The sequence below is a fragment of the Arachis duranensis genome, chromosome 6 (assembly GCF_000817695.3).
Source record: "Arachis duranensis cultivar V14167 chromosome 6, aradu.V14167.gnm2.J7QH, whole genome shotgun sequence".
NCBI lineage: Eukaryota > Viridiplantae > Streptophyta > Magnoliopsida > Fabales > Fabaceae > Arachis > Arachis duranensis.
The window spans coordinates 99,226,796-99,251,242 of record NC_029777.3 but is presented as its reverse complement, the minus strand read 5'-3'; the positions used below and the strand labels follow the sequence as shown (position 1 = coordinate 99,251,242).

At 35.5% G+C, this 24,447-nt stretch overlaps 3 protein-coding genes across 8 annotated transcripts; 1 reads left to right on the top strand and 2 right to left on the bottom strand.

The window, feature by feature from the left end:
* Positions 1-248: 248 nt before the first annotated feature.
* LOC107494960 (SNF2 domain-containing protein CLASSY 4-like) lies at positions 249-5,528 on the top strand. Its single transcript, XM_021125210.2, has 4 exons — positions 249-2,386; positions 2,875-3,027; positions 3,206-5,121; positions 5,237-5,528. Exons 1-3 carry the CDS (start codon positions 575-577, stop codon positions 5,105-5,107), a joined length of 3,867 nt encoding a protein of 1,288 aa, XP_020980869.1. The 5' UTR covers positions 249-574; the 3' UTR covers positions 5,108-5,121; positions 5,237-5,528.
* A 1,181-nt stretch (positions 5,529-6,709) lies between these two features.
* On the bottom strand, positions 6,710-15,441 carry LOC107495041 (nucleolar GTP-binding protein 1). Of its 6 annotated transcripts, none has more exons than XM_052251322.1 (15): positions 15,245-15,441; positions 14,937-15,098; positions 14,580-14,704; positions 13,652-13,772; positions 13,504-13,568; positions 13,264-13,377; positions 13,025-13,099; positions 11,671-11,709; positions 11,522-11,593; positions 10,839-10,952; positions 10,372-10,443; positions 10,255-10,291; positions 8,776-8,888; positions 7,394-7,600; positions 6,710-7,198 (listed from the first exon to the last, which is right to left on the bottom strand). In XM_052251322.1, the coding sequence occupies exons 2-15, from the start codon at positions 15,007-15,009 to the stop codon at positions 7,085-7,087; spliced, it is 1,341 nt and encodes a 446-aa protein (XP_052107282.1). In that variant the 5' UTR covers positions 15,010-15,098; positions 15,245-15,441; the 3' UTR covers positions 6,710-7,084. The 6 variants fall into 6 exon arrangements, 5 of the variants coding, with proteins under 5 accessions (XP_052107282.1, XP_052107281.1, XP_052107284.1 ...); XM_052251321.1 differs by having other exon boundaries at positions 14,937-15,095; XM_052251324.1 differs by having other exon boundaries at positions 15,268-15,441.
* Positions 15,442-17,053: 1,612 nt separating this feature from the next.
* On the bottom strand, positions 17,054-24,447 carry LOC107495042 (phragmoplastin DRP1E). Its single transcript, XM_016116100.3, has 15 exons — positions 24,203-24,447; positions 23,893-23,956; positions 23,654-23,761; positions 23,056-23,157; positions 20,409-20,459; positions 20,257-20,318; positions 19,637-19,727; positions 19,204-19,268; positions 18,890-19,084; positions 18,686-18,805; positions 18,526-18,596; positions 18,118-18,343; positions 17,979-18,029; positions 17,521-17,889; positions 17,054-17,369 (listed from the first exon to the last, which is right to left on the bottom strand). Exons 1-15 carry the CDS (start codon positions 24,344-24,346, stop codon positions 17,241-17,243), a joined length of 1,848 nt encoding a protein of 615 aa, XP_015971586.1. The 5' UTR covers positions 24,347-24,447; the 3' UTR covers positions 17,054-17,240.

Genomic DNA, 24,447 nt, shown 5'->3' with positions numbered 1-24,447 from the left:
CTTAACAGTAAAAAGATATATACATAATTATAATCTTTTTTTTTCTTTTATATTATATTTGAGAGAGAGAGTATTTCTTTTGGTGACTGAAGAGTGAGAGTAGGAGAGGTCACACTTCATACATGCCAACCTTATCAAATATAAAAAAAATTTGAAAAGATTGAGTCCGTTTTTATTAGTACGATTTGGATTTGGCGTGAAACAAAATAAAAACCGAGACTTTTTAAGACTACTCTGTACTGCCAGTCAAGTTTGCTCTGACTCTTACTTACCAAGTTACCATATTTGGAACACCATTACAACCCGATTTGCTTTCTCTTCTTGGCGCCTTTTACATTAACACACAGTAGACAACAAAGGCAAAAACTTCATTGCTTTGCCATTGCCTGTCTTCTGCCACCTACTCTCTTTTTTTTTTCTTTTCTTTTTTATTCTCCCCATTACTACGTTCCTTCCTCCCTAAGCTGTTCTTTTTATGCAAATAAAAAGAAAACGTTTTTTCCGCCGAAGGTGAAACGGAGCAGGAAGAAGGAAGAAAAATTAACGGAAAAAAAGGCTTCTTTTTCGTTCAGCCATGGTGATCGTTAATGGTGTTGCTAGCAGAACAAGGAGCAAGAAGAAAGAGAGGTCTTTGAATCCGTCACCGTGTGTTGGATCAGGATCCCGAACATTGTCTTCGTCGTCATCAAAGTCCAGCGAGAGAAAGAAGGGGAAAAGAAAGGCTGAAGTTGATGTTGAGGTTGTGGAATTTGACTATGAGGCTTTCCATGAAAGATGGATGATGGAACCTCGGCAACCTCTTGAGATGCCTCCACCAAGAGACGTGATTGAACTCAGCGATGATAGTGATGATAATGCAGCTGCTGAGGGGTTGCAGAAGCTTCATCGTGGGTATGTTAATGAAGAGAAGAAGGAAGAAGTTCAAGAAAGAAACGTGTTTCCTATTGATGGTGCTGGAACTTCTGCCAACGATCCTATAATCGTTGGTTTGAGTGATACTAGTAGTGATGAAGGCACTGATGACAGTAATGAGGGCCGTGGAAGAAGTTTGGACTGGGATTTTGGATTATCAAGTGAGTCAGAGGACACTGATAACAGTGATGATGAAGATTTCAGAGTGGAGGATGAGGGAGAAGGTTCAGCTTCAGCATCAGCTTCAGCATCAACTTCAGCTTCAAGCAGTGATGATAGTGGTTCAAGTTCTTTTGATGATGAGGATGAAGAGGAGGAAAAGGAGAAGAGGAGATGTAAGAGGAGGAAGAAGGAGAAGAAGAGAAAAGAGCCAACTTTTGAGTCTCATAGCAATAAAGTTTTGCGCTGCGACGAGGTGATTGTGGAAACTGAATGCTCTGGAATTTGCAAGAAGAATGGTGAGAATAAGAACAATTCATCGTCAACCGAGAATAATGTATTTGATCATCAGCCAGAGAAAATGCTACCAAAGGATGCAGATTGTGCTAGTGTTCTCTTTGGAGAACGCAATACGGAGGGTTGTTCTTCAGAAAAAAATGAAGATAAGGAAATTAATGTAGCTAAGAAACCAGTGGAGGTTTGTTCTTCAAAAAAGAATGAAGATAAGGAAGAGAATGTAGTTAAGAAACCAGTGGAGGGTTGTTCTTTAAAAAAGAATGAAGATAAGGAAAAGAATGTAGCTAAGAAACCAGTGGAGGGTTGTTCTTCAAAAAAGAATGAAGATAAGGAAAAGAATGTGGCTAAGAAACCAGTGGAGGGTTGTTCTTCAAAGAAGAGCGAAGACAAAGGAAAGAAGGTGGCAAAGAAACCAATGCCTGCGGGGAATAGAGCACGGAAGAGAGTGGAAAGAACAGGAGAAAATGTTGGTGCTGATATTGAAGCCTCTTCCCAAAAGCGTTCGCGTCCATCCCCACCTGAGGAGGATGATTCAGAAAAGGATGAAAAGAAACCGGTAAAACAGAAGGGTCGTGAAAGTGTGTCTGATTTTTTGGCAAAGGACAAAGGGGACTCGCCGATGATCGATGAAAGAGTGCCGATGAATGATGAAAGAATGGAGAGTGCAGAGGAAGAGAGGGAGAACAAGAAGGAAGGAGAGGCTGAAGGGAAGCATAAGGCCGGGGCAGATTGCGAAAGTAGTTACAAAGAGAGGGAGCAACATAGAGTGACAACAAATCCATCTTGGCCAAAGGAGGCACCGTTGATTGAACTTCTTGCTGAATGCTTTTGGATTAAGCATAATCCAGATAATGTTCATAAGCAAGATACAATCTCAAAGGAACCAGCTCTCGATGTTCAGAGAAAATTTTTTTTTCAAAAGAAAGTGCCAATTGAAAAAACTGAATCTGAGAAGGAGAGGGATATGTTGTGGGAAGAAATGGATGCTTTGCTCAGACTAGGTGAAGTTGACTCCTTGGTAAGTCATCTTTCGTTTGCTGAAACACTAAATAAAATGTCTAACTTATAATAATATTGAATGTTGGATTTTGTACGTATGTTTTTATGTGCAACAATAGTGGTAGGCGCATTGTATTATTTTGAATGATTGATTAATTTTCTAAAATTTTGGTGAGTTGTTAAATGTTCAAAGAGTTGATGTAACTAGTAATGAGTTGTGTTAGGAGTAAGAACTGGTGTGGCACTATTAGTTATGAAAGTTAGTTTATATATCAATCATATACTGCAGTGTAAGAAAACAATTAAGATCACAATCTCATTGATCACATTTTCATTCTTTATGATTTTCTCATCTCATAGCCTTAGGCCTGATACTTTTACAAGTTGATGAAGGCCATTCACTAAATAGTCATTTACATTGTAATTAAAATATATTACAGTCATAAGCTTCTTTTGATCTTTGACGTTCTAAAAGATATATATCATAATTTATGTTATGAACTGCAGGTTGGCTGTGTTGAGAATGTCGAAACACAACAGAACATAGAGGCTCCGGCAACCAATTGTAAGCACAAGTTTGTCCATGATGAAGAGACTGGAATATATTGCATACTCTGCCATTGGATGGTCATAGACATAAAAGGCATGCCGGTACCCTTTGTAAGTAGAATTCCTTCATTGATGAACTAGGAGATCAAGGTTGATGTGAACTATTATCTCTTGAACTATAACACTCGGTTCATCCAATAATCAATGCTTAATTTTGTTAATTGATGCCTTGTGTTGATTTGAACTATGGGATGAGCTTGTTTGCATGCTTCTGTTGTACATAATACAGGTGAGTGAGTATCCAAGAGAAGGATCAAGAAAGAAGCTGCTATCTGATGGGCCTAATGGCTTATGCTTTGATGAGGCTCCATTTGGTGTCCGAGAAGGTGGTTACTCTAACAAGGAAGGCACAGTTTGGGACCTGATTCCAGCAGATACTAAGCAAAACCTGTATGCTCATCAGCTTGAAGGTTTTGAATTCCTTTGGAAAAACTTGGCAGGAACCATGGAGCTTCCTAAATTGAAGAGTTGTGACTTGAACAGCACGGGTGGATGCATCATTTCTCATGCTCCAGGGACCGGAAAGACACGGCTGACCATCGTGTTCCTCCAGACATACTTGGAAGTGTTTCCAGATTGCCATCCCATGATTATTGCTCCTGCTAGCTTACTGCTAACTTGGGAAGATGAGTTCAGAAAGTGGGACAATGAGATTCCGTTCCATAATTTGAGCAATCAAGACACATCAGGAAAAGAGCACCGAGTTGCATGGAGCAAAGTTGGAGGGTCTGCTCCAAGCCAGGAAGATATCCGGATGGTGAAGCTGTATTCTTGGTTCAAAGAACGAAGTATTCTTGGAATCAGCTACAGCCTATTTCAGAGGCTTACCGGCTTGAAGCGTGATAAAAGCTTGAAGGAGAATGCTGCCAGAGGGGTCATGGGAAAAATCCTGCTTGAAGTTCCTGGATTGTTGGTATTGGATGAAGGACACACGCCACGAAATCAGAGTAGTCAGATTTGGAAGGTTCTTTCTGAGATTCAAACTCACAAGAGAATCATCCTTTCCGGGACTCCTTTCCAGAACAATTTTCTGGAGCTTTACAATACAATCTGCGTGGTCAGACCGTCCTTTCCGGATACCATACCTCCTGAGCTTAAAAAGTTCTGCCAAAGAAGATTGATGCAAGAGAAGAAAGAATCTAAAGGTTTCAGTTGGGAACCAGTTTCTTCAATCAGAACTGAGAATCTAAATGATGAGAATATCAAGCAGTTGAAGCAGCTGATGGATCCATTTGTGCATGTTCACAAAGGCAGTATTCTTCAGAAGAATCTTCCTGGCTTGAAAGATTGTGTGGTGACTTTGATGCCGGGTGATTTGCAGAAAAAACTTCTTGAGGGCATTGAAGGACATCCGAACACACTGCCTTTTGATAGCAAGTCGGCCTTGGTGTCCGTCCATCCATCCCTTTTCCTTTGCTGCACTCTTTCACCTAAGGAAAGAGCTCTTGTTGAGATGGAACATTTGAAAGACCTCAAACTGAATCCGAATGTTGGCGTCAAAACAAGATTTTTGGTGGAGTTTGTAAGGATCTGTGATGCAATGAATGAGAAAGTGCTTGTGTTCAGCCAGTTCCTTGATCCTTTGACTTTAATCATGGAGCAATTAAAGTCAATTTTCAATTGGACTGAGAAAAAAGAAGTTTTCTACATGAGTGGAAAGCTGGATAAGAACCAAAGGCAGTTACTCATTCATTCCTTCAATGATCCAAACAGCCAAGCAAAAATCTTGCTTGCATCCACTAAAGCTTGCTGTGAAGGAATCAGTCTGGTTGGTGCTTCCAGGGTGGTGCTGCTAGATGTGGTTTGGAACCCCTCGGTCGAAAGGCAAGCTATCAGCCGTGCTTATAGGCTGGGGCAAAAGAAGGTGGTCTACACTTATCATCTCATAACACATGGGACCACCGAGTACACAAAATACTGCCATCAGGCCAAGAAGGACCGGTTGTCTGAACTAGTCTTTTCAGCAAAGAACACTGAACAGGATGAGCCCAAGAGTTCCGCCGTGGAATTCGAGGATGAAATTCTCGATAACATGGTGCGTCATGGGAAACTGAGGGACTTGTTTGGTGACTGTGTGGTGCAGCCAAAGGACTGTGATTTGATTGATAATTTGGATCCTAAAATTTCCTGAAATTCAAGCTTAAGGTGGGAGTGGCTTCTTTGATAATGTTTATGTTGCTTTGCTGATTTTGTGCTTATCTTATACGTGTTCTATTATGGCTATTTTTCCATTATCTAATTCTTATACTCGAAATTGCAGTTGAGAGTTTCCAGTACTGAAGAGTGCAGCCATTGTGAACAAGTTGTCACGGAGGAATAGGAACAGCCGAGCAGCAATCCAAGATCAAGTGACCAAATGGAAGTTGGATACAGAACCTGATTTTGAGTACAGTAATTTCAGTTGTCTATAATACTTGCTAACTTAACTATATCATTTGTGTATAGCAGTGTTAACTCCTAAAGGTGTAATTCAAAAGGGGACTTGTCTTGTTTTGTTTTTGCATGATCATGCCACTTGGGTGGAGGAAGTCAATTTGTAAATTTATTTACTTTCCTATCGCCTAATCAGTTTGAAAAAAAATATTCTGATCCAAGTATGCTCTTCAAATAGTTTTCTGTTTTAGTATCAATGCAACTTCAAACATTAGGAGTCCCAAAACCTTAGTGCAATTCTCAGTTCTGCAGTCATAGATTATTCAGCTACAATCTTTGATAAGTTCTATATTAATACCATATGTTCAAGTCTTTTGTTTATTGTATATAATTTCATCACAGTATGTTCGTGCGCAATGCTTGGTGCCGTCAGTTACTAGTTGCAAAATTTCTGTGCAGGATTGTGTTTTGAGATGATTTATAGTTATGTTTGGATGTGTTAGTTTCTGTCATTGTTTTGAGATGATTCTTGATACACTGCTGGTTGCTCTTCATTGTTCATATGGGTACAATGGATTGATATTAGGTGCAAAAGAAGGAGTTTATGAATTTAAAAAAGAAATTAGCAGCAGGTTCCCTATGCAGGTGTGAGACTACAGCAGATTCTTAGTGCAGGGAGGTAATTATGGATTAATCTTAAAGTGTGACTGTCAGAGTCATTAGTCTTGCAACTGAGGATGAAGGGGGAAACCATATTGTCCTACTTCTTGAGCTATTTCCTTATTCTTTTTCTTTTGTTTTGACTTTATGTAAGTTGTGATTTTGCTGGTTTGCTGTGCTTAATCCACCTTCACTACCATTGTTGGGTGAAAGTGAAGTTTGAAACTTATTATTGAAGAGACAGTGATGCATTTTACATAAAGCAGGAACTGGTTACTCATCTCAGCAAAAAAGGAAGAGGACTTTAATTTCTCTTTGATAGTTCTGCTTTACCATGTTTCAAGTAAAGAACAAAAGGCAGCCAACAAAGTCCATCAAATTACCACCGTTATTGCTGCCTAAATTAGCATTTGATAAGAATGAACTGAACAACAGCATTTTTGCATTATTATTTTTCTGGCTCAAGCATTCTCTTTTCTTCGTAAATAGAATGTAGAAGCTAACCATGACGTTTGGGAGAATGTAAATTCTTTCATCAAATGAAAAACATTCCTTTATATATGCTGTCTTCCATACAATATATCTACTTTTCAAGCAAAATTAAACTTTTTATAATTATTTATGGGGCAAAAGTAAAACTTTACTCTCACCTACATGACAAACAAGAATGGAAAATAAATTATCAGTGTTTTGTCAAACCAATTTTATCATTATTTCTGACAAGATTTGAGTTTTGAGCTCATCAACGTTACAACGAAATGATAACAAAAATTACATGCCGTGGCCAAATTGATTGAAAGTTCAAAGGCGACGAACAAACAAGCTTTCATTGTATCTCCAATGTGAATGTAACAATAAAGATGTCAAAGATGCCAAGGTACATAAGCACTTAAGATTCAGCTCTTGTTGCTACGCTCAATCAATTCTGTGGTGCTTAATTGCTTAGTGGAGCCTGTAATGAAGCTTTTGCTGGTTTTTGAGTATGGAGGTGCGGCGTAGATGGTGCCTAACATATTTTACAAAGATTTACAGGCTTTATGAAGACTTCAACTTCCTCTATTTTAGCTGAGTTTCTTCACAAATTTGGTGTTACGCTTTGAGTGGTACCTTTCACTTCTGTTGGTTGTTCCATTGTATCTTTTATCTTCACCATCTGCAGGCTAAGCAGCTCATGCACTTTTTTCTTCAGCTACACAGTAAAAGCAATGAATTTTAGTAGTTAATTTAGTGCCAATTCCTATTCAAGAAGATCTACACTTAACCCTACCCATTTTCATCGACAAAAATGTTACTTGCTAGTCACTGCCGTGGCTTTATTCTTATATAACCCGAACCATGAAAGATTCTAGCTGAAATATGAAATCTTGAAACAGATTTGCCTGACCTCATTTAGTCCCTGTTGTGTTTTGACAGATACATGAATAGCTCCATCAGGACCTGATTTCCGATACTTCTCCAGCTCAAATTCTGTGAGAGATGGCTTTTCTGTTGCATAGACCACAGGTGATGACTTCAACAGATCAAATTTGGATACAACATCAAGCCACAAATGTCCACTAAACCTTTCTTTGATCTCTTTGTATATTGAAAACTGCATAACCAACCATCATCAACTGATGCTTTGTCAATATACATGGGAGTAAGAGTTACAAACATATGTAACATGTTTGATGCATAAAATATACATGCATGCCTTGAGGAACGTTGCTTTGATGTAAATAAATTTGACATGCTACAGAAATAGGATAGGACATAGGATACGTATTAATGTCAATTTGTTCGTGATTCTATAAATTTAAGGCACTTGATTATGTACACACACTGATTGGAGTCTTGGGGATACTCCTGAATAAATTTACACTCCGATTAGTCCCATTTTAAGTTTCTTCAATTCTTTTTTCCTCAAACACCCAGATTCTACAATAAGACAAGAAGCAAGCCGTCTCCAACAAGGTGGAGTCGGGATCAAATAACATCATAGTGTTCTGTCTGGAATCACATTCATATTTAAACTATTAATATTTAATCTTTTAATAATATCTCCTGTGATTTTCTTAGGTCTCTTGTACCTCTAGCTACAGGATGACTGCCCAACAATATAAATTTAGTCCTCTTTCTAGTCTATTCAATTACACAAAAGTCTCGTATCCTTTATTATTAATTTACAAATTTTGCATTAAAAAAGAACCCCCAAATATTGAATTAACCAGGACAGTCTAAACCAGTTTTGATTGCATTAGGTTGGTTTAGTTTTTTTAATTAAAAAAACCAATCTAATCCTGAGAAAATAATTCTAATTGGCTGAATCAGTTTAGTTGTTACATCAAAATTGATCCAAACCAACTCAAAAACACCATTAATAAAAAGCATGACTGGAATAAAGTAACGCTTAACAGACAGACAAAAAAATCTGAAAGATGAACATCAATTGGTCAATCGCAATATCTTTATCATGTAATTGTAGCTTATCATATATCAATATAGACCAAAAAGAGCCACGATGAACAATACTTCAAATACAATGGAAAATCTTAGGTAAAACTTTGAATTGTACATCCGAAACAAATATTCAAAGGATCATGAATACAGAAGCAATAAACATCTTAAAAACAAAATAAAAGGCCTTCACATACATCTAATTTAAAAGGAACCTGATGAGCTACATACAAGGTACATGTTTCAATAATATTTGTAGCCAGTAATTGAAAATTAAGTTTAAGCCTTAATTTAGTTATTTTATCAACTCAATTGTCATAAAAAGCACACCTGATCAGATGGTGAAGTGCCACACTCCCCAGAAAGGTCATGAACATATAAAACTGCTGTTGGAAGATGTGAAAGGACAGCAAGAGTCAACTTCTCTAAATTATTCCTGTCCTCTAAAAACCAGGTAAATAAAAGCATATAAATCATTAATTGAAGGACATAAATCATTTAAAACCACATTAAAACAAGGAGAATCAACAGCAATTTATAAGAAACAATGAGAAATCAACTAATTATTACAGTACTGGATGCCAATGCCTTTGTATACCAGATAAGGAAACACCAAGAAACATACATACATTTCAGGATTTTTTTAATTAAAAAAGATTATACAATAACAAAGATCTTTGCACCTTTATGGGAGACAATCTCTAACCATAATCAGGTGAAAATGATTATAGGGAAAACCCGAAAAACTTTTGAACATACCAAGCCTGAAGAATTAAGGTAGAATGTCCAGGACACACCAGAAACAAAAGCAGCAAAATGCACACCATACTCCTAAACAATGATCTGCAGAGATGCAGAGCAGAGAAGGCATTGAAAATCATGAAACCTACCAAACTAAAGAGGACTAACTAGAATTTGAAATTAGATAGTGATGGGGAGGGGTTGGCAAGCAGGCTGGCCCACCCTGCCCCCCTATCCCGCCCGACATAAAAATATGGGCCAAATATGCCGATCCATTCCTTTTTTGGCGAACTAGCAAGTAGCCTACCAAAAATTATTTTTTAAAAATAATATTAAAAAAAACAGTTTTCTAAAGATATAAGCACTAATATTTCTTTTTAAAATGAAAATATTTTGAAAAAATGTTTTATTATTATATAATAAATTAGCAATATATAAAAAAATGTTTCATTGTTTCATTAATTTTTTTTTTAAGTTTTAATTTTATAACTTTTGTAGCACAAAAAGGTCACAAAAGTGGTGGCTGACCGCCCTACCCTACCAAAGCCAGCGGATTAGGTAGTGTGGTTTAGGCGAGCTGTCTTTCGGGCTCAAATTCCATGCCCGACCCGCCTTTTATGACAAGTTGGCATGGCAGGGTACCTTCAGGCATTATTCTCCACCTTTATTTCTGTTCTTTCTCTGACTCACACTCTCTCAATGTGGTATCTTAATTGTTTCATTTTGCTCGACTACAATCCAGTCAATACATTTTAATTGGAGTGAGGTTTTATATGATGGCAGCTTTCTCTTTTTCTTTTATAAGCCATGAGCAGCCTGGTTTCCTGTCTCTACCCAATGGAGACAAAAATGATCTACAGTTGCAGGAGAACTTGCCATATCCAGTTGTACTCGTATCCTTAACTTTTACAAAATAATCTATCGTCTTTCCGTACTTGTTCATTCTAGATACTTGTTCCGGCGTCCTAGTATCATAAATTCTTTTGGAAGTCTAGCAGATAACATTTAGAAAATAAGATAAAATTATACTACTTAGAAATTGGCAAAAATAAAGGAAATGTTAATTACCATCTTGTCTCTTCAGCAGGCCTGGAGTATCTGTTACCTACAGTCATCATTGCAAATACATGTGGTTGAAATAGAAAAACGCAAAAGGGCAAATAAAAACTCGAATAAAATGCTAACCTGAAACTTCTGGTAGTTTAGAACAATATGACCCATAAGAATAACTCTTGTTGTAAACGGATAATTACAAATCTGGAATATTAGGTAGAAAAGAAAGGGAAGAGGAGGGAAAAATATTACATGGCTGATCATATGTTTAAATCTTCAGAATTACTTTTGCAGAAGCTGTAGTAAAATATTTATTTTCCTTTTAATAGTAAAAGAATTTAATTGAGAGCTCATAGAAAATATAAAAGACGTTCTTGAAGGCAGATAGTTTATTTATTGATTCTACTAACAATGAATAGATATAAATTATACAGCCATCATCTGCCCTAACCAAATAAGCTTTTTGAGAGTGTTAACTCGTGATAGACATGATAGGAAGATCAATAATTCAATTCAAGCTCAAGCTTTTCAAAAACTCAAACTGTATAGTACATAATCAGGATTTGAACAAAGAACTTTTAAAAGATTCAGATGCATACCTCAGGCTTGCCAGTAGAAAGTACATGAACCAAACTAGATTTGCCAACATTAGGAGCTCCAACAAGGCATAGTGTTGGTGTTTCCAAATTAATTACAGGCATTGCCCTCAAAGTCTGTAACATTAATCAGCAATCAGGTAGACAATATGATATGGATTAAGATCAGATGGAAAATTATTGAAAAATCAAAGAAGGAAAGAAGATTCCCAAGATGCAGATGGAAAACCATAGAACTCAGGTGCATATATGCATATACGATTAAAATCAGATGGATATCGTATATGCATATAAAAATCAGATAATATCGCTGCACACAGTTTACTAAGACACTATTCATGTAGCTAACCTCTATGGAAAAATGCATGGTGAATAGTTTCAGGATTCTGAATGATATTTGGATATTACAATCAATTCTGATGTTTAAAGACTACATAAACATAAGATAATGTGAGGGGCTTTAATATCAAAGTGTAACTACTGTGACAGAGTAATAACTTCTTAACTGCCTATAACATCCTCTCACAGCCACCGACTCAGATATGAGCAGCAGCTCATTAATACTACAGCTCTAGAGAGTAATTAATTACTAGAATAGAACTCATACTAAAACCCAACATATGCAGTAAGGCTGTCAATGCTTTATAGAATAGAACTATATCTGTGAATGCTGAAATGCAGAATACCTTGGCTATGCCTAACAAATCATCGACAACTTTCCGTTCACTAGCAAAGATCTCTTCAATTTTCTTAAGACCCTGTATCACACCATCGGATTAAAGAAACCTTCAGAAAAACCAAGAAAACAGATTTCCATGTGGGGTTTGCAACTTACCCCATTCAATCGTTCCTCTGCTTCTCTCTTTGATGAAGACTGTTGGAAGATGAAGTAATGTCAACCATTTTAGGAAAGGAAATTATAGCATGTGGTATATACAAACAACAAAATAATATGATGGTTATATGAAGCAATATATCGGAACTCTACATCTGATAGATCTTGTAGCTGTCAATCTTGGACGGCAACACATAACAGTCAATTCCAAAACCACTATATTGGCAAACAAGAAAGCGGGATAGCTGCTACATCAGAGAGACTGTAGAGAGGGCGTAAATAATTTGTAAAACACAGAAGTTTTCAAACAGAAAACCTACTCAAAACTTGAGATATATTCATCAGTAATATTTGAAGCAACAGCATCACAGGCACAGCCATCATTAATAAGACATGGATCACAATAAATGTTGATAATAGTGATGATGGAATGGTTCTGGAGGCTAGAGAAGCAGAAAAACATAACTAGGACCGTAAAAATCTCATTAAAACATAACTAGAATGGTGAGCATGGAATCCTATAGAGCATAACAGAATGGTGAACTGGTGGAGAGAGAATAGTGAACGAGATTATATGTAAGGGGTGGAGAGGTTAGGAGAGGAAGGCATATATTGGATTAGAATGTGGGAGAGACTGAGCTGTTACTCAAAACCCATTTTACTAATTGCCAATTGATCACCTCTGTTTTATATAATCAATATCTAGTCATTTTCTTCTCCAATCACTACAATCTACAATATAACTAGGTAACCATCAATGGATTTGGCTTGAAAAGCTTGACAAATCTTGAAAGAGAAAGAAAAATTACAACAACCTTTGCAAGGACAAATAGCTTCCAAACATCATAGTCTATATGAGGACAGAATGTGACATCTTAGCTCAGACTTGGGTAAGATAGTGCATAGGTTGGCCTGTTTCATGAGCATGAAAAGCTGCTATTGACCCAAAAAAATTGGTCTGCTGGTTCAATAAGTGAGTTTACGAGATGGCAAACCAGAAACTTCATTGGTTTGAATGAGCAAAAATAGAACTTTTTACAGTTTAAGTGAGCAAACAGAGAACTTCACCCTATAAAATCAGAGACTGAATTTTACTAGAAACCAAGGGTTGCCAAATCGGGTGTTTCGTTCCCAATTTCATAAATTAACAGGTTTGGTATTTTCATATGAAAGTAACTGAGGCCAATGCTTTCTACTTTAAGAATAAAAGATTACACCTGACAACATGCTTGTTGAAGTCCAGAGTTATCTCTTATAAGTTTACAATCTTACCATGCAAATTAATACTTTCATGACAAACAGCAGCATTCGCAACCAAGAAATATGTCAAACAATTATGTAAATGATTAGATACCTTTGCACAAAGTGAAGCATGTTCCTTTCCAACAGAGACTACCCTCTTCCTTAATGTATCTACTTTTCCTAGTACCTGTTAAATAATTGTAAATCTACAGTAGAAAAATTATGTCTAACATATAACAGATTTATCTCAATATAACATATAGTACTGTACCCTTAATAATTATGGGAACATGCAAATGGAAGTCTAAAAGAACACGTGTCCAGTGCTGCAATGCAACTCTTTAAACATACCTTTTCATAGTATCCGTCTCCAAGTGTCAACTCAATAAGAGACCTTTCATAAGGATGAAGATATGCTTTATCAGGAAAGCTCTCCACATATGTCCTCAAAGGAACAGCAAGTTCCTAGCAAGAACTATAGCATTAACTTTATCTCTATTCACTTTATGATTTATAAGACATATTGCAAAAAAGCCTAAAATAGGCATTATATAGCTCTAGGCATTGAATATGTGGAAGTTAATAACATACTTTCATTAATGCATCAAGTTGCTTAGCACCCTTGTTTTTCTCTCTTTTTGCAATATTTGCAATTCCTACAGTTTATGCAAACCAAAATTTAATGTTGATAAAAGAGATTAACATGTAACTAAATTAAGTACAAATTGAGGTCAAGAACCTTTCGTTGGAGAAATCTTCTTCGCCTTTCTTAGGGCTGACCCAAGAATGTCAATAGATGGCATCACTATTGGCAACTTTTGAAAAGCTCCAATAGATTCAATTTTTTTAGATTGTTTCTCCTACAGTTTGAATAATTATATTTAACATAAGCAAATATTTCCATGCTACCAAAACAACACTCATAAGAAAGAATAACCAAGTTGGATATTTAGATAAAAACAAAAGAAACAAAGATTATGCCAAGGTTAAAGAAAATACTAATGACAACATGCTGGTTTTCAATAGGAGAATATCCATTGATAAAAGAAGAATATAACCCAAAAAAAAAATTTAGAAGAAAGGATCCTCATTACAAAAATAAGACCAGACAAAAGAAGACTCAACAAGGAAACCCCTCTAAAATTGCCATGCTCTTTGGACCAAATAGAAGCCAAATGCGTAAATCCTTCCGACTGAAACTTGCCCAAACATCTGCTCTAAAAAGATGTTGAATATAAAGGAGATGATCGAGTTACATAAGTTCACCATAAAATAACTCTTATACTTGCATTAAATAACATTTTACTGATTTGTTTACTCACAAAATCCATCACTGAATTGGAAGTTTTAATCATATAAAATTTTATACAACCACTAAGTCTTTTCCAACCATTTTAATAGATAATCCACTACATCAATTTAATGATGTAACAATATCATATGCCATAAATATCTGATCCGCAAACTTCACATTCCAAATGGCTATTGCCTAGTGCTACAGCGATGTGGAGGTGTTAAGTCTACTAGGCTATTGGCCAATATTGCCCTTTATTAATAGCTTCACTAATCCTCCTCCTTGAGCTAACTTTTGTATTTAGAAAAAACCAATCATGATAAACTTTCATGATATTTGCCGGACACGTGACAGTTATGGGAGTAACACATACCATCATACTCTTTTCTTTTGTCTGCTGTACAGTGGGATTGTAGCTTCCATTAGCAATTTCATATGAATTAGTTTGCATGCTCTTACAGAAGTAGAAGATGGGATGCTTTGTTGCATTGGGTGCTCCTGCATTAATACCCAACTATAATCAACTACAAAGTAAACTGAAACTTCATTTGAATGGGAAAATGTAAAAATGAAAAGCTACCGATGGAAGGAATATCAAAGTCAACAGCCAACAATTGCAGCTAATCATATAACAATACAGCCGTGTGCCAAGTAAGAAAATTGATTATTGGAAAGCGATTTTTGTGGTCACACTTGATAAGAGTTGAGAAATGAGGGAAGTGGATAGAACCTTTGTAAGTAGTGAGGAGTGAATTGGCGCAAGGAATGTGGCCCCTCAGGAACAGAGAGGAAGGGGATTTCATCTCTCTTCTTTTAGATTAATCTTTATAGTGTTACTCGATGCTTAGGTGGCCAAAGAGACTTGAACACAACGATGAACGATGAATTACTGCTGCAGATAAACACGCTAATAACTAACTGCTAGGGCATCGTAATAACATAAAGCATTAACAAACTTAGTGAGCATGTCATGGCAAGTTTCAGAGAGCATATCAGAAAACACAAGCAAAGAGCGAAGACGTAGAAGATTTGCACAACTTGTCACTTGGGAGAAGTCGCACACAAATAAAGGGATGGTGGTGCACAGTGGCGGTGGTGCACAGTGGCAGTGGCGCACTGACGAGCGGGCGAAGACGCACTGGGTCGGGCGGCGAGAGGTGGCGACGGCGCACTGCTCCAAGGACCTCAGCTGTTGTCACTGCTCAATTACAGTTTACACTAATGAGTTGAAAGGAGAGCAAGAGCGACATGGTTAGATAAAGGCAAGGATACATTTGGAATATTACAATTTGGACAAGGATGATTTTGAAATTTCACGCTTTAACAGCAAAATTTCATAAGAATTGAAAAAACTTTTTGAACACTTGTGCTTAAACCTAGGGCTGTAATCAAATATTTAAGTTAGGTGATAAAATAGTTATTAATAGATTAGAAAATAAAAAAATTAATTTTTAATTAGTTATAAAAATAAAAATTGATTTTAAAAAAATAACTCAATTACAAAAAAAAAGAAACAGACAATCAATTTGAAATAAGACTATAAAAATTGCATAAAATTTAGTTTTTGTTAATCAATTAAAAATTAATTTTTAAAATTTAGTTTTGGTTAACCAATTTTTAATAATATAAATATAATTTTTAAAATTATTTTATTAAATTAGTTAGTCAAAATTTAGTTATGATTTTTTATCCAGTTAACTATATTTTAGATTTTAAATATACATGGCTCGTTAAATCTCATTTTGTATTTTGTATTTGGTAAATTAAAAGAAATGTATTTGTATTTAGAGTTTTTAAAATTATGGTGTTTTTTAAAAGCATCTAAAGAGAATTTTTTTAAAGTTGATTTGTGTTTATTAAATTTAAAAAATCAAATATAATCTCATCTATTAATTAATATCTAAATTTAATTATTATAATAAGTTATTCAAGCTACAAAAATGGTGACCATTTTAAATTCGTACTATTTTTGCGAATTAGACAAATAGATCTCGAATAAAATTATCATAAGACAATTATAATTAATCTTATCTTTAAATAGAAGAGAATAAGGGTTTACTTGGGTTCGATTTTACGAAAAAAAAGTTGTTAATTATTTTTTTAAAGATCTTTTAAAAAAATAAAAGTAATTTAATGTTTAAATATTTTATGTAAAAAAATATTTTTTATTTAACAATTATATTTTTTGTTCTAACAATTATTTTGGGTACAAAAATATAAAAATATTTTTTATTTATTTATAATATTAAAATATCTTTTTATAAATAAAAAACTTTTAAAAATATAAATTATAGCTTCTAAAAATATTTATCTTTCTAAGTATCTTTACTTTTATTACTAAAAATTTTTGCCCAACATATTAAAAAATAAAAAAAATAAATACCACCCAAACAAGCTCTAATTCTATTGAAAAAAAAATTGATAGAAAATAAAGTGTGCTATTTAAAATTCTTTTTTTGTATTTCTTGTAAAATAAATATAACCTACGAGGTTAATGGATATATAGCCCGAGGGAAGATGAATGTAAATTGAAGAAATCTAACGATTACCAATATGACTGCACATTCCGTACACCATGGTCTTCATCATCAAAAAAATTGTTACAATTCCTTTTCCCTGAACAGGATTATATTAACACTAAGAAACTACAAACACCCCCACTGTTACCTAAGAAAACCGTGCCTGAATTTGCTGGACGCAGAACATAATAACATACGGTAATTTTGCTGCCTTCTATATATATACAAACAAAAGAATGGACACATTCACTTGTACTGTTTGAGATGAGTTCCTCTGGACTCGGTCTGTCTTCTATTTCTGTAGTGATGTCATAGAAAAGAAAGCAAACAAACAAAAGAATGGACACATAATAGATACACAATGAATACAAATATCAGTTTTACATATAGCCTGAGATCAGTCTGTACGGATGTATATCACACCTTCGGATAACTGGACAAGAACAAACTAAGAAAGTTACAATCAGTTACAGTTAAGTTACAATATGAGGCAGACAATCACCAGGCAGCGATGCTCATCGTACAAATGAAACTGAATCAATTTCGTCTCTCGCAGCTTTATATAGCTCAAGCCTTTTCGCACATTGTTGTCTCCTTTCCATCATTGCAGGGTCTTCATCTAACATTTGCAAAAGCTGTTTACCCTAGAGAAGTATCCGCCCAAAAAGAAGTTCTAATTAAGGATATGGCGTATAATATTACTACTAGAAGATTATCTCATTCTGGCATGGTATAATCATCAGCTCCTAAAAGATTTAAAATCAAGAATTTAACAACCAACTAGAAAGTAAGTACCTCTTTCTTCCCTATTTGTGTATAGAAATGGTTCAGCAACGACTGCTTCGCTTGTCTAACCTGACAATAGACCACAGCCTTCGGAATAGTGTTCTTAAGCGTATCAGACACTAGTCCTATATATGATGACACATTAGATCCAATTCTCCTAAAATGCCCCTCTGCATATCGATCACTGTTTGAAGCAGCAGGATTTTCGGCTTTTTCTACTTCCTGAGGAAGTCTTCGGAAGAACTCCACTGTGAGATAAGAAGATTCCATATCTACAAGCCGAAGAGTTGTCTTTTTACCCTCTTCACGGAATCTTTCTAATGCCTGATATGCAGCAGCGGCTAATTCAGCTTGAAAAGTTGGGAAGCGCTTTAGTTCCTGCTTAGATGCACATATAAATACCTTCATACAGAATCACAGCACTTCATGAACGGGCTAACCAAAAGAATACAGTTCTTGAATGTTACCTGAGTTTCAGCAATTGATTTCCTCACAAGTTCTTTTAGAACAAAGTGAACCTACAGAAAATCCAAGAATAGACAGCTTAATCCATTTTGTGACTAGCTCAAAAATAGTAACTGTTGTGTACATAGCAAGACTGCTTACAGCATCTACTGAAGCTTCAGCTGGTCCTCTAAAGTAATTGAGAGCCCCATCAATTAGGCGCCGGTAACCTTGCTCTGGGGCAATTAAGTGAGGCTGATAACCATCGGACTCTGACACCACTTTCCTTACATTCTGGAGAGAAAGATGCCGGTCAAGTGGAAGCTTGCGTAAAGCAGCTGGAAGCTGATTATCAAAGACATTATATATCCTATCACCTCCAGGCCGCCTAAATAAAAAAATAACTCGGTCATAGACATTTTACCATGAAAAAATTCTGAAAGAAAAAAAGTGAAAAAAACTCAGCATCATAGTAATATTCAAAAGGTATTGATTGCATTTTCCTTCATTTCCTCCTCCCTATCTCCCATTCAAATACCACAAAAATGAAACTTCATATAAGATATTTACCCTCCATCTAAATGCTCCTTGAATATCCGTTCAAATGCTCGACAAAGTTCTAGGATGGTATATAGTTGGGCCTACAACAAAAACAAAGGCTCAAAAAATATTCGAAAGGATGTCCCAGCTTCAATCTTGAAATAAATCATCACAATGGCAAACCACTCACCCCAGCATCAAGAGCAATAGGTCTTCCAAGATGATCCAGCTCCGACTCAAGTTCCTCAATGCTTTTATTTATCAGAGACGTTATACTAGGTATCCTTGCCCTAATTACTGACTCCAAGTGCTACAAAATAAACCCCCATGATAAAAAAAACAACATATCAAATATCATACGAAAGATATAAAAGACAATAACCAAAAGGCAAACCTGTGAAAGCAGCTTTGCAAGGTATTCTGAGCCCATTTTATTGGCCAAATGCCCATAATCAGGACTATTCGCAAAATACTCACGCTCCTTGCGCCTAGCAATAATCATATCAACATTTTTGTTGATATCCGCTTGGGACCGATTTACTATACCAACCCACGGATGTTGGAGACGGTAAGATCTTCCTTCAAGGACCTTGGCATGACAAAGTTAGGTAAGAAGACAAACAAATCATATAATTTTCATAGGCACACTTCAAACTTAAAAGAACATTAAAGCGACATGAGTCAGCTCAGAAGAGAAATGGAAAGTACATCCAAAGCATTAGTTCCTTTGTCCATCAAATCCAGCTTTGTCAACACCCCAAATGTCCTTTCTCCTACATATGCAACAAAAGATTTTAGAGCTAGACTATCACACAAGCAAATGACATAATCTGAAATTCTTTGGAGCAATTAGGGATGTCCAAGACCCGCCCCGCCCCGGACGCAAGGCATATTTTGCCGGGTTCGGGTTTGCCATTTTCCCTTTGTTATTTTCGGGTCCAGGGGGGAGTTTTTTTATACCAAAATTATATGTTTTAGAGTGAGATTAGTAATATCCTATTATATTTTTATACTTCAATCAAAATTTTTTATATTACACAGTATTGTTTTTTCTTTAAAATAATTTATTTTGGTATAAATATGATATATTTGTTAAATTAATTTTTAAAAATAAAGTTCCCGGGAGCAATAAAAAAAATACCTGTGGGATCAACTTCTCGAGCAAGTTTAATAGCATCGGATGTTGCTATATCTTGATTGGCTGGAGATATCGCTAGGATGATAGAATTAGGCTGTCAAGACTCAAGAGCATAAGTAAATAGTCAACAGTATAAAGCATGAGCGGGGTTAAAAAAATGGACCTTGGGCGCATGCATTCTACAGTCATTTATTTTTGAAAAATGCTTCAACAGGCAAAAGGAGGCCAAACCATCACCAACAGAAACATAGAGAGAGGATTGTTCATGTGTGTGTGTGCGCGCACGAGAGAGAGAGAGAGAGAGAGAGAGAGAGAGAGAGAGAATATGCAATGGGATGCTCATTAAAAATACATTAAAAATGAAGTAATGGGAGTATTAAGATATATAATCCACTTAAAAATATGCAATCAGAAGAAACAGAAAAAGACAAAACATGGCATGCTCATATAATCAAGTTTAGTCAAACTAGAGAAAGAAGTTCAGATCCATCGAGAAATCTAGTTATAGTTGGTTAGATGAAATGTTCATTATTTTAGTTGGCCTACAAAAACACAAGGCGGACTGAAAGCAAGCATGCCACAATATGTTTGATGCAACAACGACATTATTACTTCTTATTTACCTTCTCAACATAAGATCGAACCATAGTTTCAATTTCTTGAACAATACTCTCAGGCTGTCCCTCTGAAAATGATAGACACAGTTGTTAATGAATAAAAATTATAAGTATCATTCCCCCAAGTAATATAATTAACAATTGCATAAAAAGCATACCTACAGCAACTTTAGTCAGACCAGGCAAATCGATCAAGGTTAGGTTGACAACTGTTCAAAAAATAAAAACAGAAAAACCAAGACATTTGATTTGTAAGCACAAGAATTATTACAGCTAAACAACTTGAAATTACACTGAAGTAATAGTTTCTTTCTATGTCATGATAATAATTCAACGGACCGCAAAGTCAACTACACTTTATCAAACAATCACAAATGTAGTCAATCCTAAATGCCAAACACACTAGAGGTGTAGCATATAGTGAGACGGCAGCTACTTCTCAATAAAATATAAAGTATTGTTATTGTTATTGTTATGTATTTATATCTCATAAAACATATATAGAATATAAGTATGTTCAAAAATAAGAAATTCTCCACAACCAAACCCAATGTCATTCATATTTAATAATCAAATCAAATGCCACAATCTATACTTCAACATCAAATACTACATCTTAGAGATAAAGAATGCAGAGAGTAGTAGGGAACATGTATATTGTACATGCTAAGCTACCTAACAAATATATAGTACGTGGGAGAATTGGCTTTGCCAATAAGTGATTTCGGTACGCAGTACATTCTAACACAATAATATGCACGCTCTCAATTTGTGCTCTTCCCTTTTACTTCTTTAGTTTGGCTCTACCCCCTACCTTCTACCTCCTTTTCTCTTCACTTATTCTTTCCTTAATTCCTAGATGAGTTTATGGTTCCAAAATCCAAACATCTTCCATGTTGAGGTAGGTTTGGAATTTCTATGCCTTAATTTTACCTTGAGTTTTAGTTGAGAACTAGTACCATCACCCTCTCTATTGGCAATCCCATAGATGATCCAATTCGCGATCCATAGCGTTCCAATACGTGAAAGAACTGCAAATTGGAATGCAAGAGGTAGAACAAGGTACATCACCTAATTGGTGATTTCATATAACTATGACCTGGAGTATTTCAAATTGATCGAAACTTTGATCAGTATAGTTAAGAGTAACTGTGAAAAAATTAATGAATGAGAACGGAGGGTTCTAATCCCACTCCATAAAAGAAGTGGTAGTCACCTAGTTAAGTAATTTTCAGCTTCTTTAGTTGGAATAAATAGATCAGGAGGGGAATAAAAAAGCAGGAAGATGGCCCAATTCTTTACTTCCAATAGCCTATATGCCATCAGTGCTCCTTGGGCATCCGAGAATTCGTCGACAAGATGATTTACCATACCCAATCTATCCACCAAATCAACAAACTCCTCTGTTCCTGTCGTTGTTCATGATATTTCTATTATTTTGCAACTTTACAAGCTCCCCAAGATCTTGGGAGCTTTGCCAATTTCAGAATCCCTACCAGTGAGAGGAAGAATTGAAAGGAAAATACTAATTTTAAAGTACTTATTGAAAGGAAAATACTTATTGAATAAGGAAGTCGTTTAAAATGGGCATGAGAGCCCACATACAGTGCTTAACTAATTTGAGGAAGAGTTAGAGCTCCTCTACTCTCTAAAGACTCCTCACTAGATAATAAAAGACACGTTCTTTCTTCCGTGTTCTCTATTTACTCTAATTCACTACTAATTAGTTCTAAGTTCTAACTCACTCTCTTAACTAACCTCTCTCTTAACTAACCTTTCCATTTACTAATGCCACATTCTAGTAAGAATCAAATAAATTGTGATCCAATTCGATGCAATTCATCACAATATCAATACTTATAGCACAATGTATCATGTATTGAAATGGGGTTTGTATAATTTGTGAACCATGCATATTGGAGCTGTATCTTAGATTCATAGGATTCATGCTATATCTTGCATTTGCACCATACACATTGCATATGGAATTCTGCATCATTCACCAAGTTTGGAGCCAGCACTACCTTGTATGCAAGCCATTTGGACCTGTGGTAGAGAAGGCAACTACACAACCCTTCACAGCCAATACACAAGTTGTGTTATTAGCACCACTCTTTTTGTACACCTTTGTGTAGACCTTCCTTTTTTAGGTATAAAGTGAATATGATGAAAAGAATCAAAAGCAATAAACGTGTACCATTTCCAAAAATGGAAAGTATACACTTTATGGTGTACCAAAAGGTTGTGCAAGTATCAATTCTAGAAGGAGAAAAGGAAGCAGGCAAACCATTTGTGGAATCAGTTTTGTGTAACTAATCGAAGTCAAAACGCTGAAAATATAGGAATTTTTTACTTGAATGTTGTTTTATTTGTAGTTTTATCGGACTTCAATTATACTAATATATAGCTGGTTTTTGTATAATCATTTAAATTAAGAATATTACTGTGTTACTTCCTATATTGATCATGATTCTAACAATTCACAATACAATTCAATTCACGGTTCAAACAATAAGCCCACAGATAAACAATTCATATCGAAATTTGATTTTATAACCTTGCTAATGGTAACTAAGTCACAAACTACTGGAATCCTAACATATACACTAGCCTATTGTTATTATTACAAATAACTATAATAACAATAATAACATTATCAGACCAAGCAATATTAGAAATTCAAATTGTTCAAAGAACAAACAGAATATGAAAGAAGTTCAAGTGTATATCATATAATTACTTCTTATCTAAACCAGAAGCTAACCAACTTAAAAGATATCAGAAAAGAGAGAGACAATAGCATACCATATGGTGAGTAGATGCTAAGATGAATTGGAATGGGAGATATTTGCTTTGTCTTCCCTGTTACTCTATCAGTTTCATCCTGAATTTCCTGGCGGACCAAGGCTTCAAAAGCAAGATAGATAGTTTAAAAGGATTATCAACCTCCTTTACACTTCATGCAACGGGAAAATACAAATGCATACAAAATCCTTCAACCATCAAAACTAAACAAGTAGCTTCTGATTTATATCAATCTCATTCTAAATTGCTAGTCAGGAGTCCGCTAAAACTTGACATATAGCTCAAATAAAATAAAATAATGAACTTGAACATCTTGAAATTGAACCTTCATTACCAGAGACAATACAATTGGACATCTCTAATATTATCAATTGTTTTCTCTAAAAGATGAAAAAAAGAGAAAGCAGCACCAGGCATGTAATAAGAACTAAAACAGGGGGCATCCAAGAATTAGTCAAAGCAAGTTTGCTATTGTGAAGTGTGAGCAAAACCAACCATTCCCACATTTATGCACCAAATGTGCAAAAGATGGTATCAAGCATTCAAGTTATTTTATGAGCAACCGGAATACAAAATGGCAAGTTGGTTAGAATCATACAAAAATCAGTGAATTTTCTTCTTGGCAGGTGAAGAAACTCAGCATACTCTTGTGAACCACCTTCCAACTTATGGAGTTGCAACACCAATGGCCGCCTAGTCACAATCCCTGAAATTCATTCATGCCACGAAAAAATATGAATCCAATCAGACTTAGTAAATTATCAACATAGACCAATCAATAAATTAACCCCTAATCACAACAGAGAAAAGAAAATAAAATAAAAACCTAAGACCAACCTGATCCTCTAGGCAGAAAGTCACGACCAACAATGCTCTCCAAAACTGAAGACTTCCCCGAACTCTGCAAAACCGAAAATAACATAAACAAGATAAAAATTTGTGTTTTTTTTTTGGATAATCGGTACCATAAAGGCATAATATAACGAAAGAATCATTTTTCAGATATTCGAATTTTTCTCCACCACAAATTTCAAGAATTTGGACTTACAGCGAACTAGAAAATACAAAAGAAGAATACATGTATCCAAAATTTTCTCTACAAAACCATATACTTTCTCAAAAAAGTTGGAGAGAGCAGAGAACGAACCTGGCCACCGACAACAGCAACAGAAGGAAGAGCTTCCCAGAGAGAAGAGAAGGTGTTGTTATCATCGCCTCCATAGTCACCAAGAACAGTGCAAGCACGCTGGATTCTGTTAACGAGCCCAATCAAGCTCTCCATGGTGGTCATCTTGTTTTTCGCTTACCCTAAAACGACGACGTATAAGTATAACACGACGTAGGTAATGAAGAGACAGAGGAATATCACTGCGTTTGAGTTTGAGTGTAATT